The sequence below is a fragment of the Candoia aspera genome, chromosome 3 (assembly GCF_035149785.1).
Source record: "Candoia aspera isolate rCanAsp1 chromosome 3, rCanAsp1.hap2, whole genome shotgun sequence".
Classification (NCBI taxonomy): Eukaryota; Metazoa; Chordata; class Lepidosauria; order Squamata; family Boidae; genus Candoia; species Candoia aspera.
In genome coordinates this window covers 8,863,010-8,880,891 of record NC_086155.1, presented here as the reverse complement: position 1 = coordinate 8,880,891, position 17,882 = coordinate 8,863,010, and the positions used below count along the sequence as shown (strand labels likewise).

At 39.6% G+C, this 17,882-nt stretch overlaps 1 protein-coding gene across 1 annotated transcript in view; it reads right to left on the bottom strand.

The window, feature by feature from the left end:
• Positions 1-606: 606 nt before the first annotated feature.
• The window catches only part of CABLES2 (Cdk5 and Abl enzyme substrate 2), a 55,686-nt gene continuing 38,410 nt past the window's right edge, over positions 607-17,882 (bottom strand). The window contains exons 6-9 of the mRNA XM_063296965.1: positions 15,803-15,906; positions 8,814-8,920; positions 7,082-7,286; positions 607-4,191 (exon numbers count right to left, since the gene is read on the bottom strand). Coding sequence (XP_063153035.1) covers positions 4,051-4,191; positions 7,082-7,286; positions 8,814-8,920; positions 15,803-15,906 — 557 coding nt within the window. The 3' untranslated portion in view covers positions 607-4,050. The remainder of the gene's footprint in view (positions 4,192-7,081; positions 7,287-8,813; positions 8,921-15,802; positions 15,907-17,882) is intronic.

The window sequence follows — 17,882 nt, the reverse complement described above, 5'->3', positions numbered from 1 at the left end:
CATTTCTCTCACATAATCAGTACTAACCAAGCTAAAACAGCAACCTTGGGTGACCTTTGCCTTGACAGTCAACATTACACTTGGTGTAAGACAGATAAAAAACAACAATAGCCTAGTTCTAAGACCCCATATTTTACTCCAGAAGATCCTAGCAAAGAATTCATTGTTTTATCAGCTTAACAGAGCACAATATCCTGGTATAAAGTGACGGAATATCAGGAGGAAAAATCTAAAGCTATAAAAGATCTGAAGTAAAACTATAACTGAACTGAACCTCTCCTTATATAAACATACCTTAAAGGCAGAGAAAAAAATGTGAATCTTAGTAGTATCTGTCTGTTGCTTTCCCCCCCCATGTTTTGATACATAACTGTATTTACTGATAAAACATGAGTAATATACAATTTGTTTAATATTCAATCTATTCAATGTATATTAAATGCAATCTATTTAATATTCAGACTCAGCTATATAAAATTCTAGCTTCAGAATCTGAACAAGTCTACTAACTGTTTGTTCTAAAATTTACTCCATTGCTCATAAAACAATGGGCAGTCTTTTGTGCAGGGGGATTAGGAGGAAAAGGAGAAAAAGACACACCACAACGTTTTGAAGAGTTATTTATGACACAAACCTGAAATATATTCAGATGTGCTAAGTTATAAAATAGGTATCAAAACATTTGGTTACACAAACATTCAGTTATTAACAAATTCATTTCATTGGAAGAACAAAATCAGACAATATACAAAGCAGAAACTTAAATTTAGGACAACACAAATATACCAACATAAAAATATACAAACTCCAATTCGGAGTGTTTTCTTGGGCCGGAGATATACAAGCACCATTATTTACATAAGAATCTATAATTTAAACTTCAACTGTCAAAAGATTAGTATCTTACTCCAAAGATAGTAAACTGGGATTTTATACTGGATCTAGGTTTGGTTGTAATAACAACAGTTACCACGCAGTGGCAGATATTGCATGAACAAGGAATACAGTGAGTCTTAGGTGAATGAGAACCCAAACCAGAAATTAAGGTATGAAATTACGAACACATCACACTCTCCATATTCACTACAGTATTCAATAGTTGTACTGTTCTAAGTAACTCAACATACGAAGTCAAAATGCAAAGTTAAAAATGATAGTGATTCTCAATTCCTCATTCTTTTGAATCCTGAAGCAACATTGCCTTGACTATTAGGCAAGATTTTCAATATCTTCAATTCAAAATATATTCCATGTATCATAAAAGACTAGAACAAGCCTTCTGTCAATATATAGACCACTGCAAATTTGCAAGTAGATATAGAGAAAATAGGGAGAGGGGAAAAGGAGAAAATCAGAATCCCTGATTTACAGCTGGGTTCTTTGTTCCAAAATAGATTTTTCTTTAAAAAATTGTACCATGAATAATTATAAATCCACTTCATCATCTGAAGAGGATAGCTCGTACCATTGCCTTTATGCATTTAAGATGTTTTGAGTGAGCATGTTTTAAGGAGAGCAGCCTTCCCCAACCTTGTGCCCCCCAAATATGCTGGACTTCCAACTCCTAGAAGCTATACTAAGGGCCTCTGGAAGGCAGCAAGTTCAACCAGTTGCAGTAGAACTTACCTGTCCCAGTAGCTACATACCAGTAAATGTTTTAACTAAACAGTACATTTTTCCAAAGACAAAATTAAATTTCAGAGTTTAATTATGACAGCCTTTTCAAGCAGCCTTTTGACCATTATAGGTGCTTGAAAAAGGTAATACCTGCCTTACTTGGAAAACTAAGTTGGCAACTATTTCAGAACGCAGTGTAGCAATTCAAGTCAGTTGTGTTTAGGTTACTATTGTTTAACAAGATGGGAAGAATAGTAAAAAAAAAAAAAAAAACTCACTTTCAGTTCAGGTGCTTTAACACTGCACACAATTATTTCTGAAGTTTCCTGGGAAAAATGGAGATAGCATCCTACACTGTGAAAATCCATAAAGAAATGCAACATACCACATCTTATATTTTGAGCAATAGTTAATCTATTATACATTATATCAAAAAATGCTACAGTTAGGAATTGACTGGTATTATTAATAAGATGAGGTGCATTAATTTTCATTAATTTCAAGCCATGATTAGAAAGGCATTCTCAACTGGGTTGGCTCAAATTTCAATAACAAGTTGGCTTTGGATAAAAATATTTTTCCAATTAGTTTTCATTCATGCGTAAGTGCAAGGAAGTCAGGGATAAATCAAGACTCTTCATGCGAAATAATGCCTTCTTGGGTTCTACTATTCTCTCCATTTCAGATGTTTCTAACCCCCTTTCTAACTTTCCAGCCCGAAGTATATGTATTTCCAAGTTAAAATTTATAGCAATCTAGGTACTAGAAGGCATAAAAGTCCTCTGTTTTAGTAAGAGGCTCAGTTTCTACAGCCCAGAATAGTCAACTGTACCACTTAAGATTCAACCAGGCATTATTATTTGTGGCTATATTTTTAAATGCCTTTGTTAAACAGCAATTCCTGTAATAAAACAGCTTATCGGAGAGAATTTGTTCTCTAAACTTCTCCCCAGTGTGCTTTGTTTACTGTACATTGTCATGATGGTAGCAGTGTGCCTGTGCTCAAAACGTGATTTCACACCTGCAGTGGTACATTCCACATTTCTGCACCTTTATCTCCACTCTTATTTTGCAAGATCTCTCTCTCTCTCAAACTGGCCTCAGTTACACTAAAAAAGTAAGAGTGCGGACATTAATCACAATACCCAAGTAGTAATTTCGTTCACTGGCAAATATCACAACATACACAAACACTTTGATTTATATCACAATATTGCTTAGGAAAAAAAACCTGACAGCCACTGACTTCTCTTATAGTCGCAAGAAATCATACAGTTCATATTTTAGCATCTAAACGCTTAAATCAAAGTATTGGCCAAGTGTGTAAAAAACTGTGTCTACCCAGCACACCGCTAGACATTGGCCTTTTATAAGATTGGCGGTTTGAATGTGCATTGAAAAATCAGGTTCGTGAGGAACATCACAGTGACAAAGAGCTTGGAAGAACCTTTTTTTAAAAAAATGTTTTACAGAAGTCAGACATGCTGAGTTTCATTGGCTTAATTTAGATATCGACAGCTGTACTGCCGGAGACATTTACATGTCAGTAGCACATAAGGAAAGACAATATATGAACACATTGTTATAAATAAAACAGCTATTACTTTCAGGCTACAGAAAGCAGTAACAAAAAGATGTTAGCTCTGGAAGCTACAAGTCAAAATTACTGCCATAAATCAATGGCTTCACTCAACCTCTGGGGGACAAGTTAAAATGAAGACTGTTTTGCTATAGCTCCTTGTTCAACAAGTGCAATAATTCAGTAATATGTTTCTGTTAAAAAACCAAAACTGAATAATCTACATAGATCAACCTTCCCAGAAATGAGAGTGCAGATACAATGGAATTTTTTCCCTTACAGCACAAGGTAAATAAAGGCAAAAAGATAAATTGCTGCTTAAGTTCCGAATTTGCCACTAAGTAACATAACTTTAGAAAAGAGAAAGAGAAAGAGAGAGACTGGTACCAGCCCAGCCTTAGGCACGTCCTTCTTCTCCCCCTCCCCAAGTGTTCATGGTTTGAAATGTAGAATTTTCACAAGCACTAATCAAGGAATGAAGTAATGCTCTTTTAAGTTCAAGGAAGAGGGGGAAAAAAGAGAATAAGGAAATGACAAAGTAGCAATGCCTGGCAGGAAGAACAGATTGTTTTCAGAAAAAAAAAGTTAAACGGAGGATAATCAGCAACTGTAGTGGCAACTGGATGCAAATCATTTGTGCTTTAGTTTTTCAAACAAAAATCTCCCACTTCTGCCACTGCTCACACACGGACTCTGCATTGTCCTTTCCACTTTGGTAGTTCCATGAAAAACCCACCATCGACTCCATGTTAGGAATATTCTTAACACTGTTCGATTGTGTGACCCAGGAAAAGCCAGTTGCCAGTTCCCAGATACACCTAAGGATTGGTGCTTTTGTTTCAGTGTAGCTTTGACTAGGACTGTTGTGTGAGTCGACGGAAGTGAGGTAACACTTGGTTATCAGGAAGGTAAAGAGCTAATTCCAAAGCCACAAGAACAGTAAATTCAAATCCAATGAGATCTCGTCTGTTGAATCGGAATCTTTCTTCCAACTTCTGTAAAGGCAGAAAAATAAATAAAATAAATAAATACGGCACCATGCTTTATATCACTGTTTACAATGGCCTGCATATTTTAATTGTCTGGCATGCAAAACCAAAGTTATTTTAGTGATCACATATTCCCTGAACTAACTTTGAGATAAGTAAGATTGATTTCCCATGAGTTGTGCTCCTGGTTACGACACAAACAAATCCATGTTTGTTTTCTTGGCAAAAACATGGAAGGGTTTAGCCACTGCTTTCTTCTGGGATTTTTTTTTTAACTTCCCAATCTAGCTATAGCCCTGGGATTTGCTTGTGGCCTCCCATCCAAGTACTAACTGGATCTGATCCTGTTCAGCTTTTCTGAGGTCACCCAAGTTGGCTAGGTGCTGCCACCTGCTGTCCTTCGTAAAAGGTGCTAGCTCTGCTTGACTTTACACAAACAATAATTATTCATGATTCTCCCAGTTCAAAAACTGCTGAATGAATCTATACCAACAAAAACATACTTCTAATTGAGCTGGCAAAGCTGTAGTATCTTATACTGAACTGAGTTTTCAGGTCTGAATGCCTCACCCATTTTTTTTAAAACCTGTTCAATCATGTCCAATTCTCGGAGACAGCCAGGACAAGTCCCCATAGTTGGCAAAGTTTTTCAGAAGTGGTTTGCCATTGCCTCCTTCCCAGGGCTGAGAGGGTGTGACTGGCCCAAGGTCACCCAGGTGGCTTTGTGCCTAAGGTGGGACTAGAACTCACGGTCTCCTGAATTGCCTCCACCCAACAACTATTAAAATGCAAAAGTGGTATATGAATGTAGTGTTTCTGATACATTAGTTTTCTAGGAGCAGGTATTTATTTTCTGCACGGAGAAACGGTGAAGTGCGTAAATGTACACCACTTTCATCAGGGTGAGTGACTTTACAAGGACAGGAGATTGCAACTGACTAGCTGGGGCTATATGTGATATCAGTGGAATGATGGACATCACTAGGAGGAATGGGACAGACTCTTTGTAAATGTTTTAAGGATAGGAAAGGGAGAAGGAAAACTCCTAGAGATGAACTGTTCCCTTTCCCACTCCTAAAAATCTACTAACCCAGCAGAACCAACCTGACATATCCTTAAAAATTTAGTGCCAAAGCAGAAACATTTTGTTGGCCTGATTTCTAGCCATTTCTGAGAGCTGGCTCTGTATGCGTGTGTGTGTCTGTGTGTGTGTGTGTGTGTCTAAAGTTGGAAATTGGAGCAGTTTGTCTCCTTATCCAGGGGTAGGGATTACCACTTTGTCACCGAATTTCAATGGCCCCGTCCCCATGTGGCCTATGGGTTACTATTTCTTATATTTATTTATAAATATATTCTTATATTTATATTCTTATATTTATTCATATACTTATGTAAGTATATGAATATACTTATATTCATGGCGTGGGGCTGGGTTATCTGAGGGACCTGCATCTCCCTGATTACATCAGCCACCCCATCAGATCTAGCAGAGAAGGCGTGCTGAGGGTACCATCCTTCCGGCCTTCTCTGCTGTGATGCCCACCTTGCGGAACATTCTTCCGATATTGGATTAGCTCCATCCCTCTTGATGTTCCAGGAGTCCCTCAGGACCTGGTTATGTCACTAGGCCTGGGGCTCCCAAGGAACAGGAGACATGCACAGATGGCTCCATTGCTGAGTTAGCTATCCTTATTCTCTCTTGCCTAGGGCTTGTATATTTGTTTTTTTAACCATATTTATCTTTTATTATTGATTTTTATATTTTTTATGCTGATTGTTTATGTAGATGTTGTTTTATTGGCTTGTTGTAAGCCGCCCGGAGTCGCTTTTCTGTGAGATGGGTGGCTATACAAATTTAATTAATTTGATTTATAATGATTAATAAATAATATTCTGAAATGCCACAGCCCGAAGGCCAGACACAGACTTAGCAGCCGAGGGAGAGGTACACCATGTTGTTATATACAATGATAGCAGGATATTCAACAGTGGCTTGCTCTTCTGTAGAACTCACGCTTTTACAATCGAGATATGCTGCTTTGCTGATATTCTTGTTGCAAGGAAAGTTAGGAGTAATTATATCACTTCAGTAGGATGACAGACCTTGGTGCTATTTTCTGGGAAAGAACCAAACTGCCTATGAACTGTAGGTACTTGGCCAGTCAACAATGATTCATTGAAGGCATATGGAGTGTAGTAATAAATGGAAGAGCAGCAAAGAGATGGTTTCAATCCCTGCTCATTTATTTGAGAGTAAGTCTCATTGAAAGGAATAGGGCTTATTATCAGAAAGCATGAACAGAACTAGGGTGTGTAAAGAAATAACTCCAGAGCAACATATTCCAGAGAAAGAGTAGAAAAAGGAATTTCTTGATGCTATTATTAGCAAGATAGCTAAGATAATAGGAGAGGAAAGTTAAAAATAGATGCATATGAACAAATGGATCTGCTTAAGGAAAATTCAAATTATTTTGGCAATAACCAAGGAGATCCAGTCCCAGTACAATTCGAATTTGGTATCATTTCCAATTCCCAACTAACATGATCATTTGGTTGATGACCAATTAAGTAAACAAGTTGGGGCTTGTGTTGCACAGACGTTATTTTCATCACAGTCCTGACATCCAAATGGTAGCTTTAAAGCACTGCCAACAGATCAGCCCTGAATCTCTCTAATCTTCTCATTACATTGTCAACCAAGTGCAGGATAGTCTTACCAAAATTACTTAAAACTAACTTTGGGTCCCCAGTCTCTGTCAAAACTTATATATTTCCATCAATATTATTTGCAAATCTGTAAAGATTTATGTACCAAATGTAGAAAAAAAATCATTTGAGAACTTTTCAGTTATCAGTTCAGTTACAACATCCTGGAAGATACTCCAGTTGTACTTACATCAATAAGGTGTTTGACTTCATGTTTCCTGAGGTCACTGCTAATCTTGGCTGCGAGCAGCACGCAAGCACCAGCACACAGTTTTCGGTTCTGTTTGTTGAGCTTGCCTTGGAGGACAAGCTTCTCAAAGTAGACGTAAGCCATGGACACAGTAATTGGCTCCAGGTTGCACTCCATGCTCAGGGTCCGCATTTCTCTCTTTAAACTGTAAGGGAGAAGAAAGTGAAACAAGAATCGAGTTTCAATTTTCCCTAAGATCGCTAGATAGATGAGAGAAACTTCAGAACTAGCCAAAATGTGTATGTGTTACAATGGTCCTTTTGATAAAGAGGCAGAGAAAGGTGTGTTCTCTGATCTTTGGGACTTCAGGAAGCACCCCATATATATCAGGAGAGGGAATATAGGATCAGCCATGGTATTAAGATCAACATGGCTAAGGGGCAATCCCCATAAAGGGCTGTTCAACCAGAAGGAAATCAGGGAAAGGAGCAATTCTCCGATCTTTTTCCTATAGATTAGAACTGAACTGTGCAATGTGTCTTGTTGCAGAATCAGAAATATCATCAACTGCCAATACTGTATGACAAGGAAATGTGGAATATTATAAGCCTGTGAAATAATTTTTTTATTATTATTAGAAGAGGTTGAAAGAAACAAAATAAAGCAGATTTTTTTTTAGTATGCTTCTATTTCATGACATCAAGTCTGATCCAGGTTTACACAGAATTTCTTCAGAGTGCTTCCAGTCTATTAGATATGCAGGGGAAGGACCATCAAGAAGAACTAAGCTAAACATATATTCAAGAGAGAGATGGATCAAGTGGTAAAACCCAGCCGTATGCTAAATGTTAAGAACTGAACATGTTTCAAGCTCAAAATGTTGTTTTGAGTTTAGAATGGTTATGGCTGAGTTTAGAAAATAGCTGCTCTAACCTCAGAGTGTTTCATCTTTACTAGAATGGTTCCAAGCTTGAACCGGTCCCACTTCTGTTTCAAGCTCAGGACATTTAAGTAAAGCTGAAACAGTACCAGACACTCTGGAATAGTCTGGTTTAAGTTTGAAAGGTTTCAAATTTAAATGCCTTTCACACCTCTAGTCAAAAAGTCTAAAGAACTGAAGCATGGTAAGGAACAAAAGCATTCAAAATGTGCTAGAGTTAATAATTAATAGTTGATCTGGATGTAAAATAGAAGATGCAGAAAAATGGGCATGAAACAAGCTAAGAAGAAAACTTTTCCCAGTATCATCTTCATTTAAAACTGAAAGTAAACCAAATAGTTAAGGTTCATATTTCATTGTAGGAATTAAATCTGTGCTTATGCTATATCACATCACATAGCAGCTAAATTCATTACAGAATGGAAGTCTGTACAAAACCCCCAATTCCTAACATAAGGTAATTAGTATGAAAAAAAAATGAAGGAAATCATAATTCCTCACCTCCCATCTTATCTTGCTATAGTTGTAACTACGACTATATTGGTAGTCATAGAATATATTATGGGATGGAGCACCGAGTAAAGAACTTGTAAATAAAAATCTCAGGATTCATAAAAGTCAAGTTTGCAATATTATATATACTTCCTCGTATTTATTAATATTTATGTTAGATTGGGCTGTAAATATTTACAGATAAAACCACCCAGTTACAAATGTAGGTAGGAAGAAGCCTGTTCCAAAGACATGACCGAGAAACAAAGTGATTTTCACATCTCCCCAGCAGTTTTTTACCTTCTGATTTTGCTTAGTGTGAGCTTGATATGAGGAAATTTTTCTTTAAATGTTTCATTCATATCCTTTTTAAGATCTGAGGGTTTTACGTATTCGATCACGGTGGTCTGAAATAAAAACAGGATTCATTTACCAAGCTGTACTGAGAAAGAGAATGTGAATGAGATACCAAAAATACCATGATAAGAGTATTCCATATCAAAGGGCAAGTTAATGTCTTCTTCAGAAGTTCAGCTTGATCATATTAATTTAATCATCTATTGGTCCATAAGCCCTCTCTTCCTTACCATGCTGGGTGGTCTGTATGGACATTGGGTTCGCATTGCTTGAACATGGCCACTCAGAAACCAGACATGCACAGAAAATATTACCTGCGTTCAAATCCAATGTCAGCAAAACTACTTCGGATTACGTCCCTCAACCCAGTAAGTCTGAAACTGAGGCTATTTTGACTGCCAGTTTAACAGAAGAAAAACCAAATCCTTGGCTGAAACTCAGGCACATTCCCCCCTAAAAATCTCCTTGTTCAAGATACTTTGCTAAATACAACGTACGGCTTAAAATCTCAAACATTATACCTGACTTCACAGTTATAGCTCACAAAAACAGGCACGTCCATCTTTTTTTTTTTTTAAATGATGCAGTCATTACAATGTTCTAAAATAGGCACTCTGATCCAAGTCTGTTACTTGAATATACTCAGATTTTAGTTGATTACTAATGGTTTGCCACTCGAATAACCATACTTAAAAAAGTAAACGTCTAGCATAGTTATGTAATCCAATGACAGAACACAGTGAGAAGTCCGTCCGTCCATCCTGCTGCAATGCAAGCAACTTTCAGCAGCTTACCCGACGCAGAAACATTAAAACATCTATGGCCGTTCTTAAAATGTCAGAAACAATTTAAAGTAAAATAAAATAAACCTTAAAGTCCAAAGGCACAAAGATTTATATATACACTTGCCATCTTTTATCTTTATCTTGTATTGGTTTTATTGTAATTTCTTTGTTTGATTGCTGTGAACCACCCAGACATGTTAAGAAGTACCTATGAGGTAAAACTAATGAAGGTTATGATAGCTAACACTTCCTAACTAGCAAGAATACCTTCCGAAACGGTTTTGACTTAACATCCTCCTGAATGCCATCAAGGAGGGAGCCAGTCTGATCTCGGCTCTACTCTGCCTTTGAAAAGAAGCATCTTTCTAAAATCAAACCATTTTAGACTTGTATTCTGTCAGTCTTACATTCTACATTACGTGTCTTAATTATATCTTGAACAATTACTAATTAATAAAAAATGAAAAAAAAATGAAAAGAAGCATCTCTTGGCTTCCTAAAAGCGGGATACTAAGAACAGTTTCTCTGTCATGAGCACCGTTGAGCTGAATGCATCAGCACAACGGCACACATAACAATATCACGGAAACAAGAGCAAGGGATTAAAAGATAAGCAAAGCTACGCACAACAACAGGGGATGTCATCCCCTTATGGTTGTGTAATCTTTGCACATAGAAATACAAAGTCTTTCACTGCTTCTACATTTTCTCCCTCTATTTGCCAGTTATCAATCAAGCTGGTTGCCATAATCTTGGTTTTGTTGAGGTTTAGCTGCAAGCCAGCTTTTGCACTTTCTTCTTTCACCTTCATCATAAGGCTCCTCAGTTCCTCTTCGCTTTCAGCCATCAAAGTGGTATCATCTGCATATCTGAGATTGTTCATGTTTCTTCCAGTGATTTTAACTCCAGCCTTGGATTCCTCAAGCCCAGCATGTTGCATGATGTGTTCTGCATACAAGTTGAATAGGTAGGGTGAGAGTATACAGCCCTGCCGTACTCCTTTTCCAATCTTAAACCAGTCCGTTGTTCCGTGGTCTGTTCTCACTGTTGCTACTTGGTCGTTATACAGATTCGTCAGGAGGCAGACAAGATGACTTGGTATCCCCACACCACTAAGACCTTGCCACAATTTGTTATGGTCCACACAGTCAAAGGCTTTAGAATAGTCAATAAAACAGAAGTAGATGTTTTTCTGAAACTCCCTGGCTTTTTCCATTATCCAGCGGATATTGGCAATTTGGTACCTAGTCCCTCTGCCTTTTCTAAACCCAGCTTGTACGTCTGGCAATTCTCGCTCCATGAATTGCTGAAGTCTACCTTGCAGGATCTTGAGCATTACCTTACTGGCATGTGAAATGAGCGCCACTGTTTGATAGTTTGAACATTCTTTAGTGTTTCCCTTTTTTGGTATGGGGATATAAGTTGATTTTTTCCAATCTGATGGCCATTCTTGTGTTTTCCAAATTTGCTGGCATATAGCATGCATTACCTTGACAGCATCATCTTGCAAGATTTTGAACAGTTCAGCTGGGATGCTGTCGTCTCCTGCTGCCTTGTTATTAGCAATGCTTCTTAAGGCCCATTCAACCTCACTCTTCAGGATGTCTGGCTCTAGCTCACTGACCACACCGTCAAAGCTATCCCCGATATTGTTATCCTTCCTATACAGGTCTTCTGTATATTTTTGCCACCTTTTCTTGATCGCTTCTTCTTCTGTTAGGTCCTTGCCATCTTTGTTTTTGATCATACCCATACTGTTAGCATAACCCTATAATAAAAGTAGTTTTAGTATTCATGACTTTGGTGTTCAAGTCTGGTATACCTCGAAGGGCTGACACCCACTTTCTCCCGTATTTTCAGGTGTGCACACATCTAAATGAAGCTGTAACATGAGTGGTCTCAGGTGAGTCGTTACTTCATGCTCACCTGAGCTTGTCATTTTGACCAGTCTCAGACTGATCTATTAATTCAGGCTAGATGATGGAGAACACTCTTTACCATAAAGGTTTTGCTCAGCAACTGATGGAAAATAAACAAGGGAGAAACTGAGCAGAGTTTCAGATGCAGCCTAACACCTTTGCTAACATCCTGCTGGGCTTCCCATCTTCCTTTTGTCAGCTGTCTAAACACACTCCCATTTGAGATGGTTACCAGGCAACGTAGCACTGCATCCTCAAGCAGGCTGAAGAGTACACATTTCTCTAGGATTGTTACTCAGTCTGCTCCCCCTGTAACAAATCTTGTCCAATCAGGCCCAATTTCAACAGTCTTCCTAGTGAGCAAGAATCCATGAATCATGGTCCTGGTGAGTAGCATTAGTTGTTAGCCACGTTGTTAGCCTAGGCCAGGGTTTCTCAACCAGGGTTCTGTGGCACCCTAGGGTTCCGCAAGAGGTCACTAGGGGTTCCCTGGGAGATCACAATTTATTTTAAAAAATTATTTCAAATTTGGGCAACTTCACATTAAAGAGGTAAGTTTCATTCTTTATTTTTAGTTTAAGTTAATGCATATATATAGGCCTACCCATGAAACGAATTTAATAATTTTGTAACTTCTGGCCTATATTTGAGCCTGAATGTGCAGGGGTTCCCTGAGGCCTGAAAAATATTTCCAGGGTTCCTCCGGGGTCAAAAAGTTGAGAAAAGCTGGCCTGGGCTGAAACAATATTCTACCAGCAGCGTCTGGAGCAAACTCTGCTATCATCATGAAAAATGCTGCCCTTGTATACTGCATCCTGATGTCTGACACAGGAACATAACTGTTGCAGCATTTGTGTGATGAAGTTATCATGCACATTTTGTCATTTGTCCTGACCCGCGTGGATGCCCATGCTTGCTATATAGTACTAGGCAGAAATGTAGAATGCCCACCTGTGCCCAATCACACCTACCTGTCCTATCAAGTCTGGTAGGAAGGGCATGCTGCGGGTCCTGTGCACAAAGGAATGTCACTTGACGGGACCCAGGAGGAGAGCCTTTTTTGCTGTGGCACCCGCCCTTTGGAACATCATTCCCCGAGGTCAGACTGGGCTTGACTTTGCTGTCCTTCTGGAAGACCCTGAAAACATGGCTTTGCCATGAGTATGGAGCCTTCAAAGTGGCTGTATTGCTAGTGAAATTGAGTGTGCTCTCCCACAGATTGTAGTATTGTTTAACGGTTTTTAATTATTTCAGTGGTTAAGTTTTGGGTTATTTTGTTGCATTGTTTCTGTGTTTTTAACCTCGTAGGCTGCTCAGAGTCACATATGTGAGATGAGCAGCTATATAAATTTACTAAGCAAATATATAAATAAATAAAAATAAATATAACAGCACTAGGCAGAAATGTAGGATGCCCACCTGCACTATACAGCACCAGGCAATAGAATCCAATGCTTTGTTTTGGCTGCACCCCATTAAATTGAACTTTGCAGCATAACAAGCTTATCTGGTATTAAGCTGTACAAAGTTTCTGCTATTCACTGCATTGGTCGTCCTTGTACCGGGATCAGAGTCAAGCCCTCCCCTAACTAGGTCAATAGGGTAACAAGAATAACAGTTTTTAGGACAGAAGGTTTTCAAAGCCCTTTAATAATCATTTAATCCTGCAGTAATTGGCACTCCCAACACAGGGAAGAACTGTGAGTCTGTGCTGGTTTCGGTTGGGTAGTGCAGCCTGGGCAGCAAATACACGGGGCCTAGACAGGTAATAGCAGAAGTCAGTAGGAGGTGCAGAAAAATTGCTTTGGCCCTTTGGTAGAAAGTACTAGTTTGCTTGGCTAACTGAAACGCAGCAACTGAACCCAAGCTCATTAGGACTTACATCTGCTCTCTAATGAAATCCAGACACTGCTGGAGAGATCATTAGAAAAGCATTACTACTCATCCCCTGGTATTTGACCATGGCAGCTGAAACAATTGGCATTTGTGTGTGCTTCAAAGAGAAAAAGGGCTTGTGATAATATCTGCATTGCCCTAGAGGCCAATATAAACTCCATATTAGGGGGAAGGGGGAGAATGCCTTACCCTAGGCTTGCCCTAGGCTACTTGGTGTCTGCTGTTGAGGTACAGTTTGAATAAACTTCCCGATTTACCGTTCAAGTAACAGCATGGTTCCCAAACTTTTTCCTCCATTACCCAAAACCACTTATCAGAAAGCCCATTTTACTGAATGTACGTAAGACACTCTAAGTAAATTTAATGGATTTATGTCATTACCCAAAGAAAAACCACATAATTTACCCAGGTTTGGGAAGCACTGAGTTACAGCCTCCCTATAGCTGCTTATTGCTTCTGCAGAGAGATGGTCCACAGTCTTGAGCTGCGCATACAATAAGTATATGGAATACCCAGCATTCCCAGGAATTCTGGACTTGTCCAGGTGGTCTCTGAGAATCGGACACGATTGAATGGATTTTTTTTTTTAAAGTACGTAGGGTTATGCAATCTGCAGCTCCAGGGTTAAGTATGGCCTCTGGGCCTCTTTTTTTGTTGCCACATCCTAAACAGGTGTAGTGGTGAAGTGTGTGATGGTGCAGTGGTTAAGGTGTTGGGCTAGGATTGGGGAGACCCAAGTTTTAGCTTATCCTCAGTCATGGAAATTTGCTGGGTGAGTTTAAGCCAGTCATTTTGTTTCAGCCCTACCCACTTTTTGTTGCCTTTGGGAAAAAATGAAGGGTGACATCCCGTTTTAGCTGTAGTCTGCCCATAGAAAAAAGTCAGGATGATGATGATGATGATGATGATAATAGCAGCAGCAGCAAAAAATTGGTGAAAATTTCACCATATTGTAGCAGGAACAAAACCCCTGTAATTTAAGCCTTAAAACAGGCTCAACGTGGTTAAACACAAATAGAAAAAAAAATCCTGGAAAAAAATGGAAAATCCCAGTCCTACTCATGTTCATTTAGTCGCACCGCTGTGGTATCACTGTCCTCCTCAGTCTGGCCTTTGGCCATGCAAATGCTGGCTGGGTGGCCCTGCCATCATTCATGAAGCCAATTTACCTAGATCAACCTTTTTAGGCTAAAAAACCAAATGGCTTTGCTTTATTTAGAACACGTGCCACAGAACCCAATCACTGGAAAGAATACCCTTGCTAGGTGGCTTGTGGGGGAAACTCATCCAACAGCTGCCCCCCACCCCCATGATCTAGAACCACATTAGAACTGGAGGCTGGTTCATGTAGCAGATGAAGAACAACTTCTGGCAGGAAACAGTACACTGAAGTTTCAAATGAAGTAAGAAACCTGCTATTACGGCCCACATGGAATGATTCTCCATGAACTTGTCTATTTGCTTTTAAAGCCATCTAAATCAGCAGCCATACAATGGTAATTGGGACACGGTGGCACTGTGGGTTAAACCACTGAGCTGCCGATCGGAAGGTCGGCGGTTTGAAACTGCGCGGCGGGGTGAGCTCCCGTTGCTAGTCCCAGCTCCTGCACACCAAGCAGTTCGAAAACATGCAAATGTGAGTAGATTAATTGGTACCGCTTCGGCGGGAAGGTAACGGCGTTCCGTGTAGTCATGCCGGCCACATGACCATGGAGGAAGTGTCTATGGACAAACGCCGGCTCTTCGGCTTTGAAACGGAGATGAGCACCGCCCCCTAGAGTCGGACACGACTGGACTTTACGTCAAGGGAAACCTTTACCCTTTACCTACAATGGTAATTAATTCTGAAGATTGAAGTGCATTGCACGCAATTTCAGAATGAAACAAAACAAAGGGTCTTTAGTTAAAAATGGCCATAAACTGCTGTTTGCTATGGAAGGTGGTGCAGGAAAAAGACTATTTGTGTAAGCCTTTTTCTCCTTTATTTTATAGAAATTTTGGAGTTGGGAGAACTTAAGTCAGGAAAATGACATTGGAAAAAAGAATGTGGGGGAAATCTGATCACAAATCTATCTAGTTTCAGAGTCAATACAATCTTGGATCCTAAAATGGTAAAACTGGAACACTAACACCGATTTCCTGGAAGAGATGAAAAGGACTGGAAATTACACTGTATGTCTAAAATAATGTTTAGAAAATGGCATAATAATCATTGCTCTCCCACAATAATTTATAACTAGTCAAGGAAAAAGGGACACAACCTTCATTGCACGCATTTAAATAAAACAGGGAAATACATTACAAATGCTAGTGCTGTACTAACACATCTTACCATGTACGATGCAAAAATGAGGACACGCTTGTGTTTCCCACATGGCCACTGCGGGTCGTCAAGCAAATTGGGATTGTACTCTGCTAACTCTCCCACTTCATTTCCTGGAAGTAAAGAAGGAGTCAAAGACTAAAAGCTCACCAATGTAATTTAGAAAAAGCATCCCCTGAATCTTTCTGAAGGATCTTTGCTGCCAGATCCAGATAAGGTTGGGCTGCTCACCATTTTTGGAGGGCAGGAACACACAACATCACACTCTGCCTACAGCCCACAGGAAGACCAACTGTGTCTTTTTCTACTACGTGTCAAAAGTAGTGTGTCTTCTGACGTGAGCCAGCTCAAATAATGCTGTTTGGTTTCCTGCCTGCTTCATTTCTTTGTAAGCAAATCCCTCTACTCCAACAGCTTACTGTGCATCATGGCAGGAATGCCACCTGTCCTCTGGTTGCTGATTACCATCCCCCAAAGTCCTTTTTTAAAAAGTTTACAGGTGAAACAGTGAAACATGGACCTGCTGCAATATTTTTAAACTAGGTAAAATTGACAAGAGATCTGTTCCTTTCCCTTTGTAACCCTAGTAATATGAAAATTGTCCTTCCCTTCCTTCCTTCCTTCCTTCCTTCCTTCCTTCCTTCCTTCCTTCCTTCCTTCCTTCCTTCCTTCCATCCATCCATCCATCCATCCATCCATCCATCCATCCATCCATCAAAAAGCCAGGGGAGAATCATTCAGGACCATGGTCAACATGGTCTGGACAGAACATCAGGCCATCACTAAAGCAGGGCAAGGAGTTAAATCTGGAAAAGAAAGCTTTCAGCTGGCTTTATTTCCAGCCAGTTTGCACAAAGGAGGACAAGCAGCTTAATACTGCAGTGCAGAAGCCCAAAGTCTTCTAAAACACTAGAAAACAGCTACAAAGCTAATAGAAAAAACAAAACAGAACATTGAGCTAAATAGACCAGTGATTTGATTAAGTAAAGGCACGTTGATATATTTCTAGTAATAAGCCACATTAAAAAAACACAAACTTCCTGAAGATCAATTTTTCTATAAGATATATAGGACTATGCTCATTTGGCTTTAACTTTTTTTTTTTTTAGCCACAAAGGTCATGTAAATGTCCAGGAAAAGGCTCACATGCTGTTTTTAATCAATTCCAAATGTACAAAATCGTCCCTTCGTTGACCCCTTCCTTCCTTCTCCCTCCAGTGATCCACTGCAGATCACTGATTCCTGCTGTTGTCACTCAACTGATTGTTGTCGCTCATATATAGCTGTGCATATCTGATGGCTCAGTTGTGTTGCCTTCCTCAATTCGTGATGTTCTGCAGTGCCTCAGGCAGCAGGTGCCTGGCTCTGAGCTTCTCTCCCGCTGCTTTTGGCAGAGGTGGGCTAAGTCACGACACTGCAGAGCCTTTTTCTTAGGGTCTCACAGCAGTGATCAATGTGATTCATCCAATCATCTTGATAAAGAGGCCCAGGCATGTATTAGCAGCAGTGGCTCAGCAGCAAAGCAGGATCAGGCGGGCAAAACAGGATTCCCTTTACAAGCATGTATGGCATATGACTTGGGATACCAAGTCATCTTGTCTGCCTCCTGAGGAATCTGTATAACAACCAAGTGGCAACAGTAAGAACAGACCATGGAACAATGGACTGGTTTAAGATTGGGAAAGGAGTATGGCAGGGCTGTATACTCTCACCCTACCTATTCAACTTGTACGCAGAACACATCATGCGACATGCTGGGCTTGAGGAATCCAAGGCTGGAGTTAAAATCGCTGGAAGAAACATTAACAATCTCAGATATGCAGATGATACCACTTTGATGGCTGAAAGCGAAGAGGAACTGAGGAGCCTTATGATGAAGGTGAAAGAAGAAAGTGCAAAAGCTGGCTTGCAGCTGAACCTCAAAAAACCCAAGATTATGGTAACCAGCTTGATTGATAACTGGCAAATAGAGGGAGAAAATGTAGAAGCAGTGAAAGACTTTGTATTTCTATGTGCAAAGATTACTGCAGATGCTGACTGCAGTCAGGAAATCAGAAGACACTTAATCCTTGGAAGAAGAGCAATGACA